Source organism: Chelonus insularis, unplaced genomic scaffold, assembly GCF_013357705.1.
Source record: "Chelonus insularis isolate UGA/USDA-ARS -01 unplaced genomic scaffold, ASM1335770v1 contig_139_pilon, whole genome shotgun sequence".
Lineage (NCBI taxonomy): Eukaryota > Metazoa > Arthropoda > Insecta > Hymenoptera > Braconidae > Chelonus > Chelonus insularis.
The window spans coordinates 632720-651517 of record NW_023276379.1 but is presented as its reverse complement, the minus strand read 5'-3'; the positions used below and the strand labels follow the sequence as shown (position 1 = coordinate 651517).

Below are 18798 nucleotides of genomic sequence, written 5' to 3'. Positions count from 1 at the left end.
ATTTTATGAGTTTATTAAATTATTGATGGACTTGATGATCATTATTTGATGGTTGAATAATAATTAAAATTTGATAAATTATTAAGTTGCATTTTAAAATTAATTATTATTTAATCCACGAGTAAATTCCAAAGAACATATTCGTGGAAACAATTTAGAAATGACATCGAATGCATTTTGATTGAGGCAATTAAAGCTCACTCATGTATTATTGATCTAAGGCGATTAAACTACAAGCTTATTCTAATGCAGAATTTTAATCTTTGACAAAACACAGCTCTCACATTCTCTCGATACTGCATTGATTAACACTTATGAACACGAAAAAAAAAAGAAATCATCTCAATCACAGTTGCAGAATAAAATAAAATAAAAATCAAAAATGGAACATACAATGGAACAGTTAATTAAAATGAAAATAATTTATAAAAAATTAATTATTAAATTATTTATTGTAAAATAATTGCTGCAATAATGATCAATTGATAGAAGGAATTTAACAGAAAGAAATATGATGTTGTTTATATTAAAAATAATTAATAATAAATGTGAAATAAATATATGTTTGAAATAATCAAAAAATGTTAACAACTGTATCTGCTCCGGCTCTTGAACTTAATGCATCATATTACACAACTGCATTTGAAAGCAGCAGTACATTAGACGGGTTTTCAGGTAAACATGCAAAATTAGTTCATTTTGAGACAATTTTACTGACAATTAAATTCAGTTTCAGTTATTGAGTCAGGAAATGCAACATCAACTCCATACATGTTGCCAGAATATATTCGTACGACTTCCATGGCTGTTTGTATTGTTGTTATGGTACTTGGAATCATTGGAAATCTTATGGTAATTTTTTTAAAAATTGATTTTAATAAAAACAAAAATTTCAAAAACACATTTCTAATTGAATAAATAGATTAATATAATTTTTATCTTTTTTCAAAAAAAAATTTTTAAAAGGTACCATTAGTGGTATTACGTGGAAAAGATATGAGAAATAGTACAAACATATTTCTGGTGAATTTGAGTGCTGCTGATTTATGTGTCTTGTTGATTTGTGCACCAACAGTACTAGTGGAAGTGAATTCAGGACCTCAAGTGTGGCCGCTAGGAGAACACATGTGTAAGTACTCACAAGTACATCCAAGTATGCAAATCATTTGTATACAGATGATTAAATAAATCATCATCTAACATTTTATTCAGTTAGAGTAGTATAGATGTACACAATCAAACTACGTTAACATTAGTATTTATTCAATTGAAAGTGGATTTAACCTTGAATGAACATGGTCAATGTTCGTAAGCATAATACCCTTAATTATTGAGTAAATTTATCTCGATTCCGATCAAACAATCGTGAGATTGCCGATTAAATCGCACATCGATTTCTTTCATGTCATACAATGCCCGATTCTCGAGGTCAAAATGTCACATTTGATGAGACTTGTTTGACTTTTGCGTCGTCAGAGATTAAATTCGGATTTCAAATAGACTAAAATAGAAAGATTAAATGTTCTTTTAATATTTCCATTTTATTCTGATTTCAATAACAGACCTATCTTCGGTTTCTTAGCCTGTTAATTAAATTTAGATGACCCTAGTCATTTGCAAACGAATACATTTTTTTCTCTGTTCGAACAATAAAACACAATAATTGATTCTAATTAATGAGTTGCTTCATTTTTCATTTAATCCAATAATAGAATTATCTTTTGTTATTCATTATTTTATTATTTGATTAATTTAAAACTGCATTTCTATTCTGTTATTAAGTAATGAGAAATTACATGCAGCTGAATCATCGTTATTTGAAAATTTATTATTATCATAAAAATTACTTTATTGGAGAATACTTCCTACAACTACTTCCTACTCATTTATTCAAAAAATTATTCACGAGAATTCATTACGTCTCTCAGCTAATCTCTATTGCTATTAATCTACATACATACACTTTTTTTCTGCTTTATATGATCATTTGTTACTATATTACCAGCTCCTTACATTCAACCATTTTTAATCATGTTTAATTTCAATTCACACAAATTCATTTTTTTTTTTTTTTTATTCAAATATAATACAATGTATTTTTTTATCAATATCAAAGCAAGTTTATATTTTATATGAACAATATTCATTGTTCTCGAATAATTTAATACGCTTTTCACGCTATGCTTGAAAAATCTTAAATGGAGTATCTGCTATAGAATTTCACTGTACATTAGGTGTGTTAAAAATACAAGCCAATTTGCGTTTCATTTGGGATGTGTACTCGTTTACGTTATAATAACATCAAGATGTATCAAAGCGTTGAGCATTTAAATTAATCTCTAAAGTAGTATTTTACACTAAACTCTATATTTATCCAGTAGTAAATAAATACAAGAATATTAAACATTCATCAAATATTTGATCAATCTTGTCAGATCAATCTCACCTTTAACATTTGATTTATGTTCTGAACTAATAAATCTTTTACATCCAACCGACTTGATCATCATCATTATTAGTATAATTATTTATAAATTGATTTAAGTAAGCAAAACAAAATAATAATAATTAATAATAATAATAAATAATGGACGATAAAATGGATGTAAAAAATTTTTAACTAGAATTTGCAATTAACATCATCAGAGTATCAAAGTCTGGGGATGATACAGGAGGAAGTTGATGGTCGTGAGAGTTGTTAAGAATGAGGGTGCGTTTAAGAAATGACATTTAGACGTCTGGCTTTCACGACTCGTAAACAATTTGCTTACACTTAGTAATTTTATCTCTTGATTTTTATATTATCATTATTTCTATGATTCCATCATTCACCTATTCAGCAAACTTATTTAACAAACAAAATAAAACCAAAGAAAAAATAAGAAAATGGGCAATGAAGAGTAAATTCTGTTAGACAGTTGTTAATAATCAAGTCGTTAGTGAAATGAAATAAAATGAAAGGTTGAAGAAATACGAATGTAAAGTGCAAACACGAGGGTATGAATACAACTGAGAGTGAGATAAAGTTACTATGCCTATATATATATATATATAACAAACGTCTTTAATTAAACTGTAGCTTCCAAGTCTGTCGCCAGACTGCATTAAAGATGTATGAAAAAATTCGGACACGCCCATCTACTAAAATATTTAACTCATTATTATAAATTATATTTACTTCATGGTGTATTTTGTTATTGAAAGCTTGAATTTTGAGAAAAAAAAATTTTCATCCTGTGATGATCAATAAAATACTTTTATGAATCAAAGGTGTGCAAACGATAAAGAAAAAAAAATGTGAGAAGAAAAATAGAATCATAAATAATGTTATTCATATATATAACAAATTATTTGACAGTGTGAATATATATTCAAAATTTAAGACACAGCCTGGTGTGCTTTAGACATTTTTTTTTTGCTTTAATTATAAATATCTCGTTCGAACAAACGTTGACCTCTTTACGTGGAAATTTTAATTATAATTAGAAATTAGACTTTATTAATTGTTTTTTGCTAAATATTATTATAACTAGATAAACATTTCTATTCTATAAAAATATATGTCTGTAATAGAACACTATTTAAAATTTAATGAACAAAGTTTTTAATAACATTCGAAGTTTTTCAATAGCAATCAGTGTTGGGAGTAATATTCCTTAAAATCTGCTTTAATAATAAAAGTATCTACTGAACACCAGTAATTATGAGAATGATAATTTGACAAAGAAAGAATTTAATATTAATAAGAACTCTGATGAATTTATGATCAATTACTTTTTAAAATGTGAATCAATTTTTTTCAATTAATACTCCATTATATTATATTGTATTAATAAAAATTCTACATTAATACTTTGATATAAAGTGTAAGAACAATAAATAATTAAAAAAATAGTATATCTTTTTTATTATTTAGTTAAATAATTAATTAAATTCAATTCAAGTCCGAGTCTAATAAATAAAATACACTCATCTAACCAACTTTTAACCTTCAGTCTCTCCAATAAATTTTAGTTTCAAACTAACTAATGCAGTTTGAGTCCTGATGATCTATAAATTTACCTGAGATTTTTTTAATCTTTTATTTGATTTTTAAATAGGATTTTTTCTTAAAATTATTCACCGGAATAAATATTTACTTGATTAGACTGTTTTTATTTAATTCTAGGCCATTTTATTTTAACAAACAAATACAACAGTGCAATAATTCCCCTTGAGTTCCTTTTTTCACAATTGGAACTTTCTTAGGAAGATTGTTTTCTTTTAGCTTTTTCTGAAGCCTTCAATACCTCCGAGAGTACAATAACACTCCTAGAGGAATTAATAAATCCTTGGTATTCAACAGAAATCTTAAATTTCAATTGAATGGAATTTTTTTCAATAATTTACCTTAGATTTGAAAATAATTGAAATCTAGAGGTTTTTCATATTATATAAACTCAATTATTCATCTAAAAAATAGTGGTGATGGAAACATTATTGATGATTTCTGATAATAGTCTAAGAATATGATTAATATTTTAAATGAGCTGGACCATTATGACATCATGAATTTTTCAAATACCTAAAAAATAGCAAACAAATGAAATATTGAATCACTTAGAAATTTGAGAATTGCATCACAGGAAAATAAGATAGAAAATTCTTCTCAACTTGTTGGTTTCTGGACAAATGCCAGACTTCATAATCGCACGTCTTGGATTTTTTTATTTTATTTTTTATTCGTTTTTTATCATTTTTATCATCATGTTTTTCAATTCTACACTTCCATCTGCTATTACTTTTAGTGATTCAACTTGTATCTCAACAGTCTTTTCACTTGTATATACAAAAAACTTTATTACATCAATTGTATACTCTCTAAAACTATTAGTCATTTTTATACTTGATTTTATTCTTCTGGAAAATCATTTCATCATTTCCTTTAATTCTTTAAGGACATAACAATCCCACTTGCATATTTAATTGTACATACGATGAAAATAAAGCAATCCATTCTGAACTATTAAAGGGTACGATGAAAGCCATTAGAAGTAAAACTGTGAAATCTAAAACTGAACAATCAACAATTCAGGTTTTGTATTTATTCTCAAGACTGTTTACACTTCTACTGAGAGTAAATGTTTAAATATTTGACTGCAATTCAGATTAGAAATTTTAATATAGAATTCTCATTGTATAACTTTCAGAAAAAAATACATACAAAATTATAGTGAAGTTAATATTAAAGAAAAAAAATAAACAAAAGTAAAAAGTTAAGCTAAAAATATAAAGTCTTTTTAATTTTGGATTTACGCCAGATTAATCAAGTATTTGAGTGGTGAATCCACTGGAATTTAGGCCATTGATTTATTATACTTTAATCTGTTGAGACTTATGTTATTTTCCTGTAGATTAATTTCCCTCCTGCATCAGTAGAGTGCTTCTAGGCAAACAAGATATTCTAATGATGTGGTTAGATAGGATTCAATATTCTAAATACATTTATTTATCAGACTTTTGTTGAAAATTTAAGGAAATTATTATTCAACTCTGAATATGTTGAAAAATTAATTACATAATTTTTAAGTTGATTAAAGAAAAGTAAGAGGAATGACTCCAGATGGCACAGCTTGCAAGTAAGAGTAAATAATATGAATTTTTTTTTGTTTGTCGTTTATGGAACATTAATTTTAAGATTAACGTATCCAAGTTGGGTAGTTAGTAAGATACATTAAGGTTAATTGTTCCATAGTTAATAATTATGCTTCCTGGAAAATGAAAATAATTTTCAAAGTATCTTATTTATTTGTATAAGAGGATAAATCCTATTGAACTTAAAATGGAAAAAGTCTGATAATTTTCAAGATAATAGATTTTTGCAAACAATAATTGACTTTTTATAAATTCAGAATCATTTTCAAGTTTATAATGTATATTACTTTCAAAACTTTTCTTTAAACTTTTTTTCTATCATCTTTTATTATTCTGGAATACATTTAATATCAATAATAATAGGAAAAATATCTCACTCAACTTTGAACTTTAATAAGTATATAAGAAATAACTATAGAATTTTAAACAAAAAAGAAATTTTTTAAAATGAAAATTAGTTTCGTGATAATTTTAAAAATTCTTTGCGAACATACTTATTTTAAAGATATTTTGAAATTTCAAATAAAGTATTAACTTTAAAAACATTTGATTTAATTCAATAAGATAGTGATTAAATTAATCAATACATTGAAAATCTAAATCAATTAATCAATACATTGAAAATCTAAATCCGACCCCCTGAAGAGCCAAGTACTTGTAATTTATTTTTCATTAAACCTACTTAAATATAAAAATATATTTATAAAATAAAAATAATACATCCTGTGTTCAAATGCATTGCGTATTACTTTAAAATGATGTTGTTCTGATCTATAATCGAATTTAACAGCAATGTAAACATAATAATCAATTACTATATTTAATAAAAAAATTATCGAAAAAAAATTCCAGATCAGTGCACCTTCCAATATGATGTTTAAAAAATGCCAAAAAAAAACATCACACACTTTTATCGTTATGATCACTTAAAAATGCTTTTTTCTCTTAATATTTATATAAATTCATATAAAAATTTTATGCTTTTTGTTTATGACTGGACGAAAAAAAAATAAATTCTTACATTATCTTAAATTCAAAAGCAAAACGAGTTTAGCTCACCTAAATAGATAATAAGAAGAATTCGCAGTTATATTCACCGAGTTCATATACCCACTTATGCTAATACCAACATTACTCCATGATAAACTCAATACAATCTAACGACGTCACTAAATTCACGAGTATGCCTTTCCAGCAATAAAATAGCCATTTTTAATAATAATAATAATAATAATAAGAAACCATTATATAAATGAAAAAAAAAAAATTTAGAGTAAGTGAAACTTACTCGTGTATTTACTTTCAACACTCCTTCAATTACTTGCGCAATAAAAATTATAACTTTGAATGGGGTGAATATTTCAGTTGATTGTGACAAATCAATATGTATAGACTTTAGAAATAAAGCTGTGAATTGTATTGAGTTATGCACTCTATTTAAAAGGTTGCTTTCTTTTTAAACAGTTCTGAATTCAAAAAATAAAAATCATACAAAACATTTGCAAATATTTACATGTGAATATAAGCAACTAGAATGTATCTTGTTTACAAAAAACAGTTGATGTACTGAGTAAAAAAAATACATTACTTTCACCTAATAAATGCTGCTGAATAAGTTGGAATAATAAGATGAATAAATACAATTCAATGAAAATTTCTGAAATATTAAAATTCTACAAAGATAACGAAAGAAAACAGAAGCTGATGAAGAAACAAAAGGACAAGAAATTAATTGGGAATAAAATAGAAAGGCGAGTAATTTAAGAACGTGTAGATGAGAAGGAGAAAGGTGAAAAGCAAAGGAGAAAAGAAGAGATGGAGTCAAAAGGGAGTTAGAAAGAAGATGGTGAAAACGAGTAGGTGAACTATTACCCCCTGCAACGAATTACCGTTGCTCTTAGCCTATACGTGTCCGACCATTTAATGCGTATACTACCTTTTATTTTTCTCAGAGAATACTCTAGCTTCCATCCAATTCTCTTTAATCTCTATGTCAGGAAATAGTTCGAGGACTATACCTAAGTTGGAAGATGAGTTGTGAAAGTACATCAAAATGAAAAGCTTCAAGAAAATGAGTTATTATTTGAGTTATTTGCTGATTACTTTCTAAATGATATTTTCATTTATTAATCCTCTAGAATAAATTATTTCATGTCTTATTAAACAATGAAATTAAATTGATTAATCGTTTAGTGTAATTAATATTAAATACTGTATGATTATTTATTAAAACACAATGTAAGAGTTCCAATATTTATGTTAAGTTTATTTTCAAACAAAATTTTTTTTTTCAAACTTTTATTCGATAATTAAATTCGCTGATGTTAAATGAATTTAAAACTCGTTTTATCCTAAGAGTTGCTTGTTTGTTTTATTTTTTTTTTCTTAAGTTTAAATAATAGAATGTTAATATTATTCACCGCATGTTAATACACTACTAAATATAATATTTTTTACTTTGTGTTCAGTATGAAGCTATTCATCTCTTAAAAAAAAAAAATAACTTATTGATTAAAAAGCCATAGGAACAATACTTTTTTTTTCTTTAAAAGAAAACAAAAAAAATAGTACTCAGATAATGAAATATGAGGTTTTTTTTTTTATAAAGTGAACTAATATATTGGACTATTTTCTTAACAAAAACAATTAATTTAACATTTGAGTCAGATGTTGTGTTAATTAATTTTTTTTCGAAACAATTAGTGAAGTTTAGAAACAAATAAAAGGAAGTCTTCTCTTTGCATTAGTTTGGAGAAAATTAAAATTTTTCTACTAAAAATGACTTTTCAGCTACAAAATATTGTTCTTTTGTTAATTTTTATTCAGAAAAATACTAATTTAGAGTTGAGTATCATAGTTCGGTTTAATTTACTTTTATAGTATATATTATTATTATTACTATTATTATTTAATTGAACACATTTTAAAAAAATTCATAGCAGCTAGAAGTTACATAGTCTTATTTCCAATGCCTTTTTTTCACTCAATTATTCAACTTTAATCAGTAAAAAACTTTTTTTTTATTTTCTCTGACTCATTTAATTATCAGTAACAAATGAACACTTCTCACAATTCTATTTTAACTTTGTTATAATTATTACTTTTAATATCATTTTATTACCAACTTGGTATTTCAATATACTCTTGAAACTTTCATTCATCTTTGACTCTTCCTAAGAATGTTGTCAAAATTAACTTGAAATTAGTCTGAGAATAGATGTGAAAATTATTAAACGAAACTACTTGAAGGTTTCGTCTAAATGAGATCAGAGTAAATATCTACTGAACAAGTTTTATAATTTTCCATTCCATTGGCTTATCGTTTAAAATTGAACTGTCAAAATAGAAGCTACATCAATTGAAGTTTCAATCACATTGTTTGAGAGAACAGCTTTGAATTGAAACAATATCAATTGCTCTAATTACTCTCAAGCTTTATTTAATTACTATCAATTGATAATATCATTCATTGGGTACGAAGATCTAAGTTCTTTTGATAATTATTCATTGATTACCTTTAATATGAACCTTCGTTACTAAAATACCTTTAAATCTCCTCATTGAGTTTCATTTATTACATAAATTATTTCATAATTATGTAAATATTTTATCGGTGACAAATAAATTTTCAATTTGTTATGTTGTAATTGCGAAGAAAAAAAATCAACAGTGCCTGCTGCATCCTACGCTTACCAGCTATCTAAGTATCATTATCAATTAAAATACAAATGTTAAAGGTTACACTGTAGAAATGATATACATTTGTCTTAGAAGCTTAATTATTGTTAATGAATGAAGTAGAATTAATGAATGTTAAAGAAAATGAGTAGATAAAAAAATTATGATCAATATGTATCATTGACCAAAAACTAAATGTACCCAATATTCATCAATAGTTGATAAGCTAACATGTTGACATATCAACACATTCACACTAATTAAATTTAATCAATCACTCTTCTAAAATCACCTAATTTTGATTGAACTTTGAGTCTAGTTGATTCAAGTATTGCACTAATATTGTTAATAATAATTAGCAAACATTCACTCTGAAGTATCACCAATATAAAATGGATTTTAAAATTTTGATGATTTCATCTACTTATATCTATTAAAACTCTACTTATTAAAAAATTAATAAAACACTTTGTTACAATTAATTCCACTAAAAGTGATGCAATTACAAAGAATAACGTCAATTTCTCTTCTAACTGGATGCATTCAATTCTCATAAAACTCACTAAAAAAGTTCAAGTTTAAAATATTATAATCCGATAATATTTTTCACTGTAGTGATTCAACCCAAAAAAGGAAAAGATTTAAAATTCTATAATCATAAGTCACACATGCGTCGTTTAATTTCCCCTCAGTAGAAAAATCATTTGCAAAAGTTGACATTAACTTTATAGCTCTTTTGAGAGAGGAAGTAAGCCAGATATACAAAATAGACTTTTGATTTATGATTTTCCAATAGAGCATTTATATCGTCAGTAATTCTAATTTCCTTTTACTGCCTATTTTGAGTGACATTGAGATTAAAAAAGTTGTCTTATTCCAGGCAAAGCTGTACCTTTTGTGGAGTTAACTGTAGCCCACGCTTCAGTTTTAACAATATTGGCGATTAGTTTTGAACGATACTACGCCATCTGCGAGCCACTTCGTGCTGGGTAATATTTCTTTTTTTTTATGAATATTTATAAGTACTCTCTAGCATTTACTGTGCTTCTAAATGCCAATCAAAGTGAACATTAACATCATAATTTTTTCGATTCCATATTGACTAAATTTTTAGTTTTTATTTCCATTCAACGATCCTCATGCAAATGCTTTAATCATCAATAAAACATATGTACACACTATTTATCAACAAGGCTATGAATTTGTTTTACAAAACTATTTAATTGAATATTTTTCATTAAAATGTAAGAAAGTAATCAAATATAAATTAATATACTATTAAGTAAAGGATGGACACTTTGTGAAAAAGTCTTCAATATCTTTATCGTATTATGATTTAATATTGGCTAAGAGGGTAAATAAGCTTCTTGAGATCGATAGTTGATGCAGTTAATTTATAATTAAATTATATATTATTTTATAAGAGTATTTATAAAGTACAATCAAGGGTTTTAATTAGATATGAAAATAAGGGTGTGTATTAAGTACTAAGTATGTTAGAAGTAAGCTTCGGGAAGTCTTAAACTTGAAGCAACATGAAGTAGTTTAGAGTTATTTGATAAAGCTCATGGCTTAAGAAAATGTTTTTTTCTTTAGTAACAAGCTATTAGAATAAATTTTACTGTTTCATTTATTTAATAGCATGTTATGTATGAAAGCTCATAAAAAATTTGCCAATTTATTTAAATAATCAATTGATAATTTTATTTGACTTTTCAACAGACTTATTTTCTTTTCCACAAGTCTAAAAGAATTTTCCTAAAAGTCCGTTCTATAACTTTTCAATTTTACTCTTGGTTGTGTTTGACTGAATATCATCCACCCAATTTGATTTTAAGTGCATGGCTGCTTTATATAATATGTACATGTACATATAAAATTCAAAATTTCAGATACATTTGCACTAAAGCAAGAGCCATATTTCTCTGTATTCTCGCTTGGATTGTTGCAGCTGTTTGTACGAGGTAAAAAAGATATTTTTTTATTCTATTATAAATTAAATAAATATATATATATAGATGAATAGCATATAACTGAATAAGTATTCAAGTGTTTTCCATATCATCATCAACCCTATTTAGGGACTTATAACAATGACAATGAAATTTATTGATGACTCTAGTATATTTATTGCAAGTTGAGCTAAACCAATTACAATAAATTTTTTCTATTTCTGATATTGACGTGACGACTACTTAAATATGGGAAGAAAGATAAATAGCAAGTTGTATAGAGAATATACTTCAGTGACAGGAGAAGTATCTGCATGAATCTTTGGAATTTCCTACCACCTGTCCTACATTCTTTGAATTTTTATTACTTTGTTGGATTGTTAAATACATCGATATATCGATTTACTACTTAGTATCATACCGCAAAGCATAAGTAAAGCTTTTTGGCGTGATAAAAAATATAAAAATGCATATTCTATTGATTTATATTATTTTAAAGTTTAAACGACTTACATTAACAAGTACATTGGCTTTAGATAAGTCATTTATTTATTATAAAACTTTCAATAATAAATTACAAATTGATTAGTTAAAATTATGTTGAACGTTTATAATAATTTCTAAAAAAATTTCTAATTACTGTAAATAAAAATTCTTTTAAAATTTATTATTTACTAAAAATTGTTATTTTTTTCTTTGAATTATTCACATTATAAACAATATTGAATAATTTATTTTATTAATATAGATTTATAATGAAAATATTTTTTGAAAATCAGAAATTAATTTTCTATGAAATCTATTCTCGTCAACACCTTGAATGCTACTTTATATTATCTCTAACATCTTTAGTAAAGTTCTGCGGCATGCTCATTGTGAGATTGATGATAATAAGTAGAACCTCTTTGAATCTCTAGTAAACTACGCTCATGTTCAGATTAGCTACGCATGCTTATAATTAATAGATACATAAATATTAGAGCTTGTTAAATCAGATGTTCCTCTCTTCATTATGAGTTACCCTTAGAGCTTCCCACTTCATTTGTCACTTTTGTTTCATTATTTTTTCATTATTCCCAAACAATTGGAATATTTTTAACTATTAATTATTTATCAATATTATTTTTGTCAATCAATTTCATAAAATATTAAATAATTTGAAAGATATAAATAGTTCATAATATATAGCCATTGTGAAAGTTATTGCATTAGTATAATTAGAGCATATAATTGTCTGATATTAAATAAAATATCTATCATTCATTAAATATATATTCCAAAAATTTATCAGTTCACTTTTAATATAAATGAATCAATAATGTTATTTCGATTAAGCTGTAAAAAACGAACTCTTGTTAATTATTAAACTTTTACTCTACATATAATTTTAGATAAAATATTCAATTTAATCAAGTACTTAACATTCTTGATAATCAATCGTGAAAAATGCATTGATAATAGAACTTAATTTATATTTGTAATAAAAATATATATTTTTATAGATTAAAGAGACACGTTGAAATTATTAAAATATTTGAATAACAACATGCTCAGATTATCAATATTTTACTTTATAAGAGCATTATTAAAATCACCTAAAAGGTTTTATTCAATTATTATTTAGTTGAAGTAATTAAAATATTGTGTGGGTGCATTTTTGTTTCTGTCATCTTTTTTAATAGGCTTAACTCACAGAATAAAATATTTTATAAAAATAAAAATTAATTTTTTTAAATATTCTATTAATAAAGAATATTTCATATTAAAAATAACTTGATAAAGTATTTTGTAGAGATGAAAGATTTGTTTATCACAATTGAGGTATTGTTTCTAAATTATTTTTAATTGTATCAGAGTAAATGCAAATAAATGGTTTAAATGAAGATAAAGTTTTTTATGACAAGTCGGTCTAAAAGGGGTTGTTGTAAAGAATACAATCGATTGGTGGGATATTGCTAACATAAGAAGCTTTTTGTCGCAATAAGGGTGAGAAAGTCGAATGAGGTGATAGTAACAAGGAATGGTGAAAGACAGAAGAGAGAAAGAGAAAGAGGAAGATTGTGGCAATCTTGAACCATCTGTTTCCAGTCAACATCTAAAACTTTTTCTGAGATGACCTCCACCAAATACATACTTTCTTCCCCGCCTATTGTCAAATATTTCATTATTTTATCTTTCCATCCTCACCATTTTGCTGGGGTTAAAAACCTTGCTAAGAATTCCAGTGTATATGTAAAGACTTTAAATATTCTGCTGTGAAAAAAATACTAATTCTCTACGAACACAGCTCTGATTGAAGAATTCACAATAAAATTTTTGCAAAGTTTAAGTTTTTCAACATTTTTAGATGTCATTCACTAGGAACATGACTGTCTTATAAATTCCTACTAACTGTTACTATATCTTTTGGATGCCTTCAAGAAGCGTGTTGTATAGAATGAAGAGCATTTTTTTTCACTTTTGTAGTGATAAAAAAATATTTTTGGAATCTTAAAAATGTATTTTATTAAAATTCGAAAATATTGTCTGAGTTATTATTTTTTTCTTGATAAATTGACTTAATTGCATACTCCATCTATCTTATTAATCTTAAACATTTTTGCTTTGATGTTTACTTTTAAAAACATTGCTTGCTGATTTTTTAACAAAATGTTTTTTTTTTCTCATTTTGAGTTAAAAACTTATTAATCTTTGTCTTTTCCTTTTTTTCTTTATAAAAATACCTTTATATCTCAAATTTCCTTCCGGTTAGGTTAATTTTACGTCAATGTGAGCATTGAAGTTAAATGAGAAATAAAACCGGTGATTGATTAATACAATGCAACGACATTCCATAGGCTCTAAATCCTAGAGTGTCATGATGTGTGAGCCATTACCCTTCAAGAATTACCGAAGTAAATTGCGGAAAAAAATATTTCCTCAATGTTAAGTAAAATTATAAGCTTATCATTTTCAGGCAGAGAAAACCTTTTGGCTTTTAGACGGTTAATCTTCGATTTCAGTTGAATTTATCATTTCACATCGAAGAGTTTTTCCATGTAGATTACTTTCAATTTTATTTTTATGAATTTATTGGCCTTTTTTCTTAGGTTTTTATTTCTTCTCTGTTTTTTATCGAGCGAGAAATGAAAAGATGCTGTATTTCATTGAATCCTCGTGAGACCATTCGGTCTTTCAACACATTCACCTTTTGGAAGCTTTCATCAGCCCTTTGGGTAACCACAAGTGAATCTTATGTCAAATAATAGACTTTCCTTTTAACGTTTCAATTTCACACTTTTTATTAATACACTTTGAAAATTTATTTTATCATAAGTGCAGTATTAAATCACCCAACACTTTTGATTGTATATTTTTCTATGATCTTCAGCGAAAGAAGAAGATTAAATTTTTTATAAAAAATTTCAAGTAGTTATTTTGAGAAAAATAGCAATTATTTATGAAAATTTTAATTTAAGGATAAATGTAGCTATGAAAAATTCTTTTTTCCCGTTTCTCAATTTTACTAGGATAAAATTACTCACAACAATGCTGAACACAATAAATTTTACCTTCACTATTAGACTAGTACATTTCATTGAAATTCCAATGGTGTAACTTTCATAAGGTCACGAACTTTTAAGACGTGCTATGTATTTCCTTAAAACAGTGGATTATCAAGTTTTGTCAATAGTTTGCAAAGATTCATCTTTGTCACATTTTTAACGGTGTCTTCATGTTGATTTAGACAATTTTATTTCCGTGGATTCTCTAGCTACTTGAGACTACTTCGCTTTAATTATTTTCATAAAAAAAAATTCACTTTTATCATACAAAAAGTTTCTGTTCGACCTATCTTTTTACATTTATCAAATGACACAGATTTTGAAATGAAAAAAAAATACTTTCAAAGGAAATTGAACTCTGATTTCCATATTTATTAGATTTGACGTTATGTGTGATATGGGTTTGCACAAATAAATGAACAAAAGTATTAAATAATAAGAAGAATGTAATATATATTATGGATAATTTATACAATTAATTGTTATCACTTTATAAAAGTCTATTGAATGAAATATACTTGGGTAACGGCATTGAATAATTATTCATAACGATTTCATAAGTAAATAATAATAATCCTATCGTTCGCATAACATGTTTCCGTAATAATAAAAGTGAATAACTCGTAATATTGCAAATTTGTATAGCATTTATTTAATTTCATAATCAATCATCAATAGAAATATTGATAAATTATTAAATCGAACAAATTTTAAATATTTATTTATTAAATAAGATATTACTCACATTATTCAATAATTAATTCTATCGATAAACAGTTCTTTCATTAATAAGTTGTATTATTAAAAATAATTTATTACATAAATTTATTAATGATAAGATTCTTCCAAGAATAAAAGAAAACAAAATGGAATTGAAGAAATATGATTATTTGAGAAATAGAGTTTTATGCTTTTATAGAAAATTTATTTGAATGTTTTGAAATGCATTATGCAAACTTGTGTGTATAAATGACTAGAATTTTTTTAGATTTTAATATTTATAAGAATCCTTACGAAAAGAAATCACATTTTCTCAATCAGTTTTCTATCAGAAAATAAAGGTCAAATTATTGCATTATTGAGAACTATTCTTTGTGTAGACAAACTCTAGTGAAATATTTTCTAAAGAAATAAATGACATGTCTAGAGATAGAATTTGTATTCCACGAAAATTATATATGTTTAAAGTCATAGAGTTTGAATTTGAAAAATTTTATTAAAATTTTTCAAATATTTTTTAACCCCAAACAAATATTCAACTTCAATTTTAAAAGATATGCAAGGATAAGAATATGTAAAAAATGTTTATGCAACTGTATCTTGAGATTCTATTCATTCATCTCTAAAATCCAACTTCAAATACCAATTAAATTTCTTTGAATTCCTTTCACCCTTAAACCTTCACTATAAAAGATATTTTTGCAAAATAAAAATAATCAAATCTCTTCCTAAAATTCAGGTTAATTTCTTACTTTACATAAAAGTAAAAGCTTTTAACCATCATGATTCTGCGGATTCTTCTCCATATGTGATCCAGACCGTCATAAATCGAAAATAAACTTCAATTCTTAATTTAGATTCAGTTATTGCTTCATATTTTTTCATTTCCATTTGAAAGCCCTTTAACTTATTACTTCGAATTAATAAATACTACCATTCGACCAAAAAAATAAAATACACCTGTTGATAGTCTCTTTCAATTAATTTCATTTAATTGGTTGCAGTTTAATCATTTTTATCAAAGTTTTTATTTCAATTTATCCATTTAATTAATCACATTTATTATCAAATCAAAAGCATCTTCAATTATTTAATATCCACATTCATTAATGATCAAAAGTACTTGATAAAAAATAAGTTGAAATAATAACTGAAAAATAGGACAATAATTAACCATATATGTATGTTATTTCTCAAAAGTCTACACAATAATTGAATGAAAAAGTAGAGCTAAAAATTTTAATAAACGATCAAAGCCTAAATCATTGAACTGCAGCCAATAGACGATGCTAAATTATTGATAAAATTAATACACAATAATTAAAATTTATTTGATTTTGGTTTATTGCAGTCCAATGATCTGGGTATCGCAGTATCACGAAATGAAGATGAATTCAACATACAATGCAGACAAGAATGACACAATAATATCAGTTTGTTTGATGCAAGCAATTACACCATTAACAACAGCTTTTTTTCTATTTTTAATTCTTATTTTATTTTTTGTACCATTAATTATCCTATCAGTACTCTATTCGATTATTGTAAGACACTTAATCCATGATAGATCAACATCAACAGCTGAAAGTTATCATGCAAAAGCGAGAAGACAAGTAGTGTTAATGTTATTAACAGTAGTTTTTAGTTTTTTTATATGTTTAGCACCCTTTAAAATTCTCACATTTTATATTGTATTAGCACCAAATGAAGATCTTGATTCCATTGATCATGAAACCTTTTACAATATCTTATATTTTAGCAGAATAATGTTCTACCTAAACAGTGCAATGAATCCAATCCTCTATAATTTAATGAGCAGTAGATTTAGATTAGGTTTTTTAAAATTAATTGGAATAAAAAGAAGATTTAATAATGAACGAAGCACATTCAGAAGTACCTTAACAAGTGTGAGACTTAATAGAAGAACTCAAAATACCAACGATCAGCAGGAAAACTTTTTATAAATTTTCAACAATCATCATTTATTTGATCAACAATTTTGTTGGAATTAAAATAAAATCTTTTAGCCTAAATAAAAAGTAAATTTTTTTGTCCATTGATTGATTAAGTTGACGTGGTTTATTTATCTCAGTAGAATTGAGGAATCACGGTTTTTTTAGATGATTGTAGAAAGTATATATATCCCTTGAGAAAAATACCATATCTTTTCTTCCTGTCGTTGATTTTTTCTTTTATCCAACTCCAATCGTTATCTTTGTTCATTCAATAAAGAAAAGCGACTTGGCTTCATTGAAAGATGGGTCATTTTTTTATAAATAAAAAAGATTCGTGCAAAAAGTAACAGAAAAGACTGACCTCAATCTTATTATGAAAACAAACAAAAATTCATCTCAAAAATTTACTCTATTAAGAATAAGAATAAATCAATTACTCATTATCATAAAAACACAATAATTGTCACACTATGAATATAAATGAACAATAATAAAATGTGTAATTCTTCATGTTTTCTTTTACAGTCCCATAATATCAATGACAAATTATGGAATGGAAAGAGATAGCAACGGTATGGAGCTTCCTGCTTGTCAAACACAAGCAAAGACTATTTGGCCAACTGTCTTTTTTTTAATAACAATAGCAGTATTTTTTATAATTCCATGGCTTATATTGATAATATTATATACTATAATAGCTAGAAATTTAATGGCTAATCCAGCAATTACACGAGGTCCTTCTAGTAATCTGATGAAATATCGTAAACAAGTGGTATTAATGCTTGGAACAGTAGTGACGAATTTTTTTATTTGTTTGTTACCATTTCGTGCATTTACTTTTTGGATTATTGTAGCACCAATAACAGCTATCTTGGACCTCGGTATAGAAGCTTATTTTTGTCTTTTATACATTTGTCGTATTATGTTTTATCTTCATTCTGCTATTAATCCAATTTTGTATAACTTGATGTCCACTAAATTTCGAGAAGGATTTCTACGATTATGTGGGTTGTCACGTAAAGAAAGAACTAATGTAACAACTTCTGGAAGAACTGGTACAACAACTAGCAGCAATCATTCGGACTTTTGGCGACGACAAAGCAACAAAAGCTGTACGGTTCAGGTTTCTAGTATTATTGCAGAAAAACCAGTTAAGAAAAAAGAAGAAAGCTTTGTTTAATATTGTTTATCATACTTCCATTACGACTTTTTTTCTTATTTATTGTAGAGAGAATAAGAATAATGCACTTTTATGTTTATTCTTCTGGTGAGAATACATTTTTAACTGTCCTTTAATGATAGTCTGAACAAAAT

The 18798-nt window shown here is 25.7% G+C and overlaps 1 protein-coding gene across 1 annotated transcript; it reads left to right on the top strand.

Annotated features, from left to right (window-relative positions):
- On the top strand, positions 1–18787 carry ETHR (ecdysis triggering hormone receptor). The gene is made up of 6 exons (XM_035096402.1): positions 1–675; positions 731–852; positions 967–1129; positions 10193–10301; positions 11205–11276; positions 18010–18787. The coding sequence occupies exons 1-6, from the start codon at positions 582–584 to the stop codon at positions 18662–18664; spliced, it is 1215 nt and encodes a 404-aa protein (XP_034952293.1). The 5' UTR covers positions 1–581; the 3' UTR covers positions 18665–18787.
- The last annotated feature ends 11 nt before the right edge of the window (positions 18788–18798 follow it).

Coding starts and splice junctions, on each gene's coding strand:
- ETHR (XM_035096402.1), top strand. CDS start 582: ATGTTAACAACTGTATCTGCTCCGGCTCTTGAACTTAATGCATCATAT. Junction 676..730: donor TACATTAGACGGGTTTTCAG/GTAAACATGCAA, acceptor AATTAAATTCAG/TTTCAGTTATTGAGTCAGGA. Junction 11,277..18,009: donor GTTGCAGCTGTTTGTACGAG/GTAAAAAAGATA, acceptor TTTCTTTTACAG/TCCCATAATATCAATGACAA.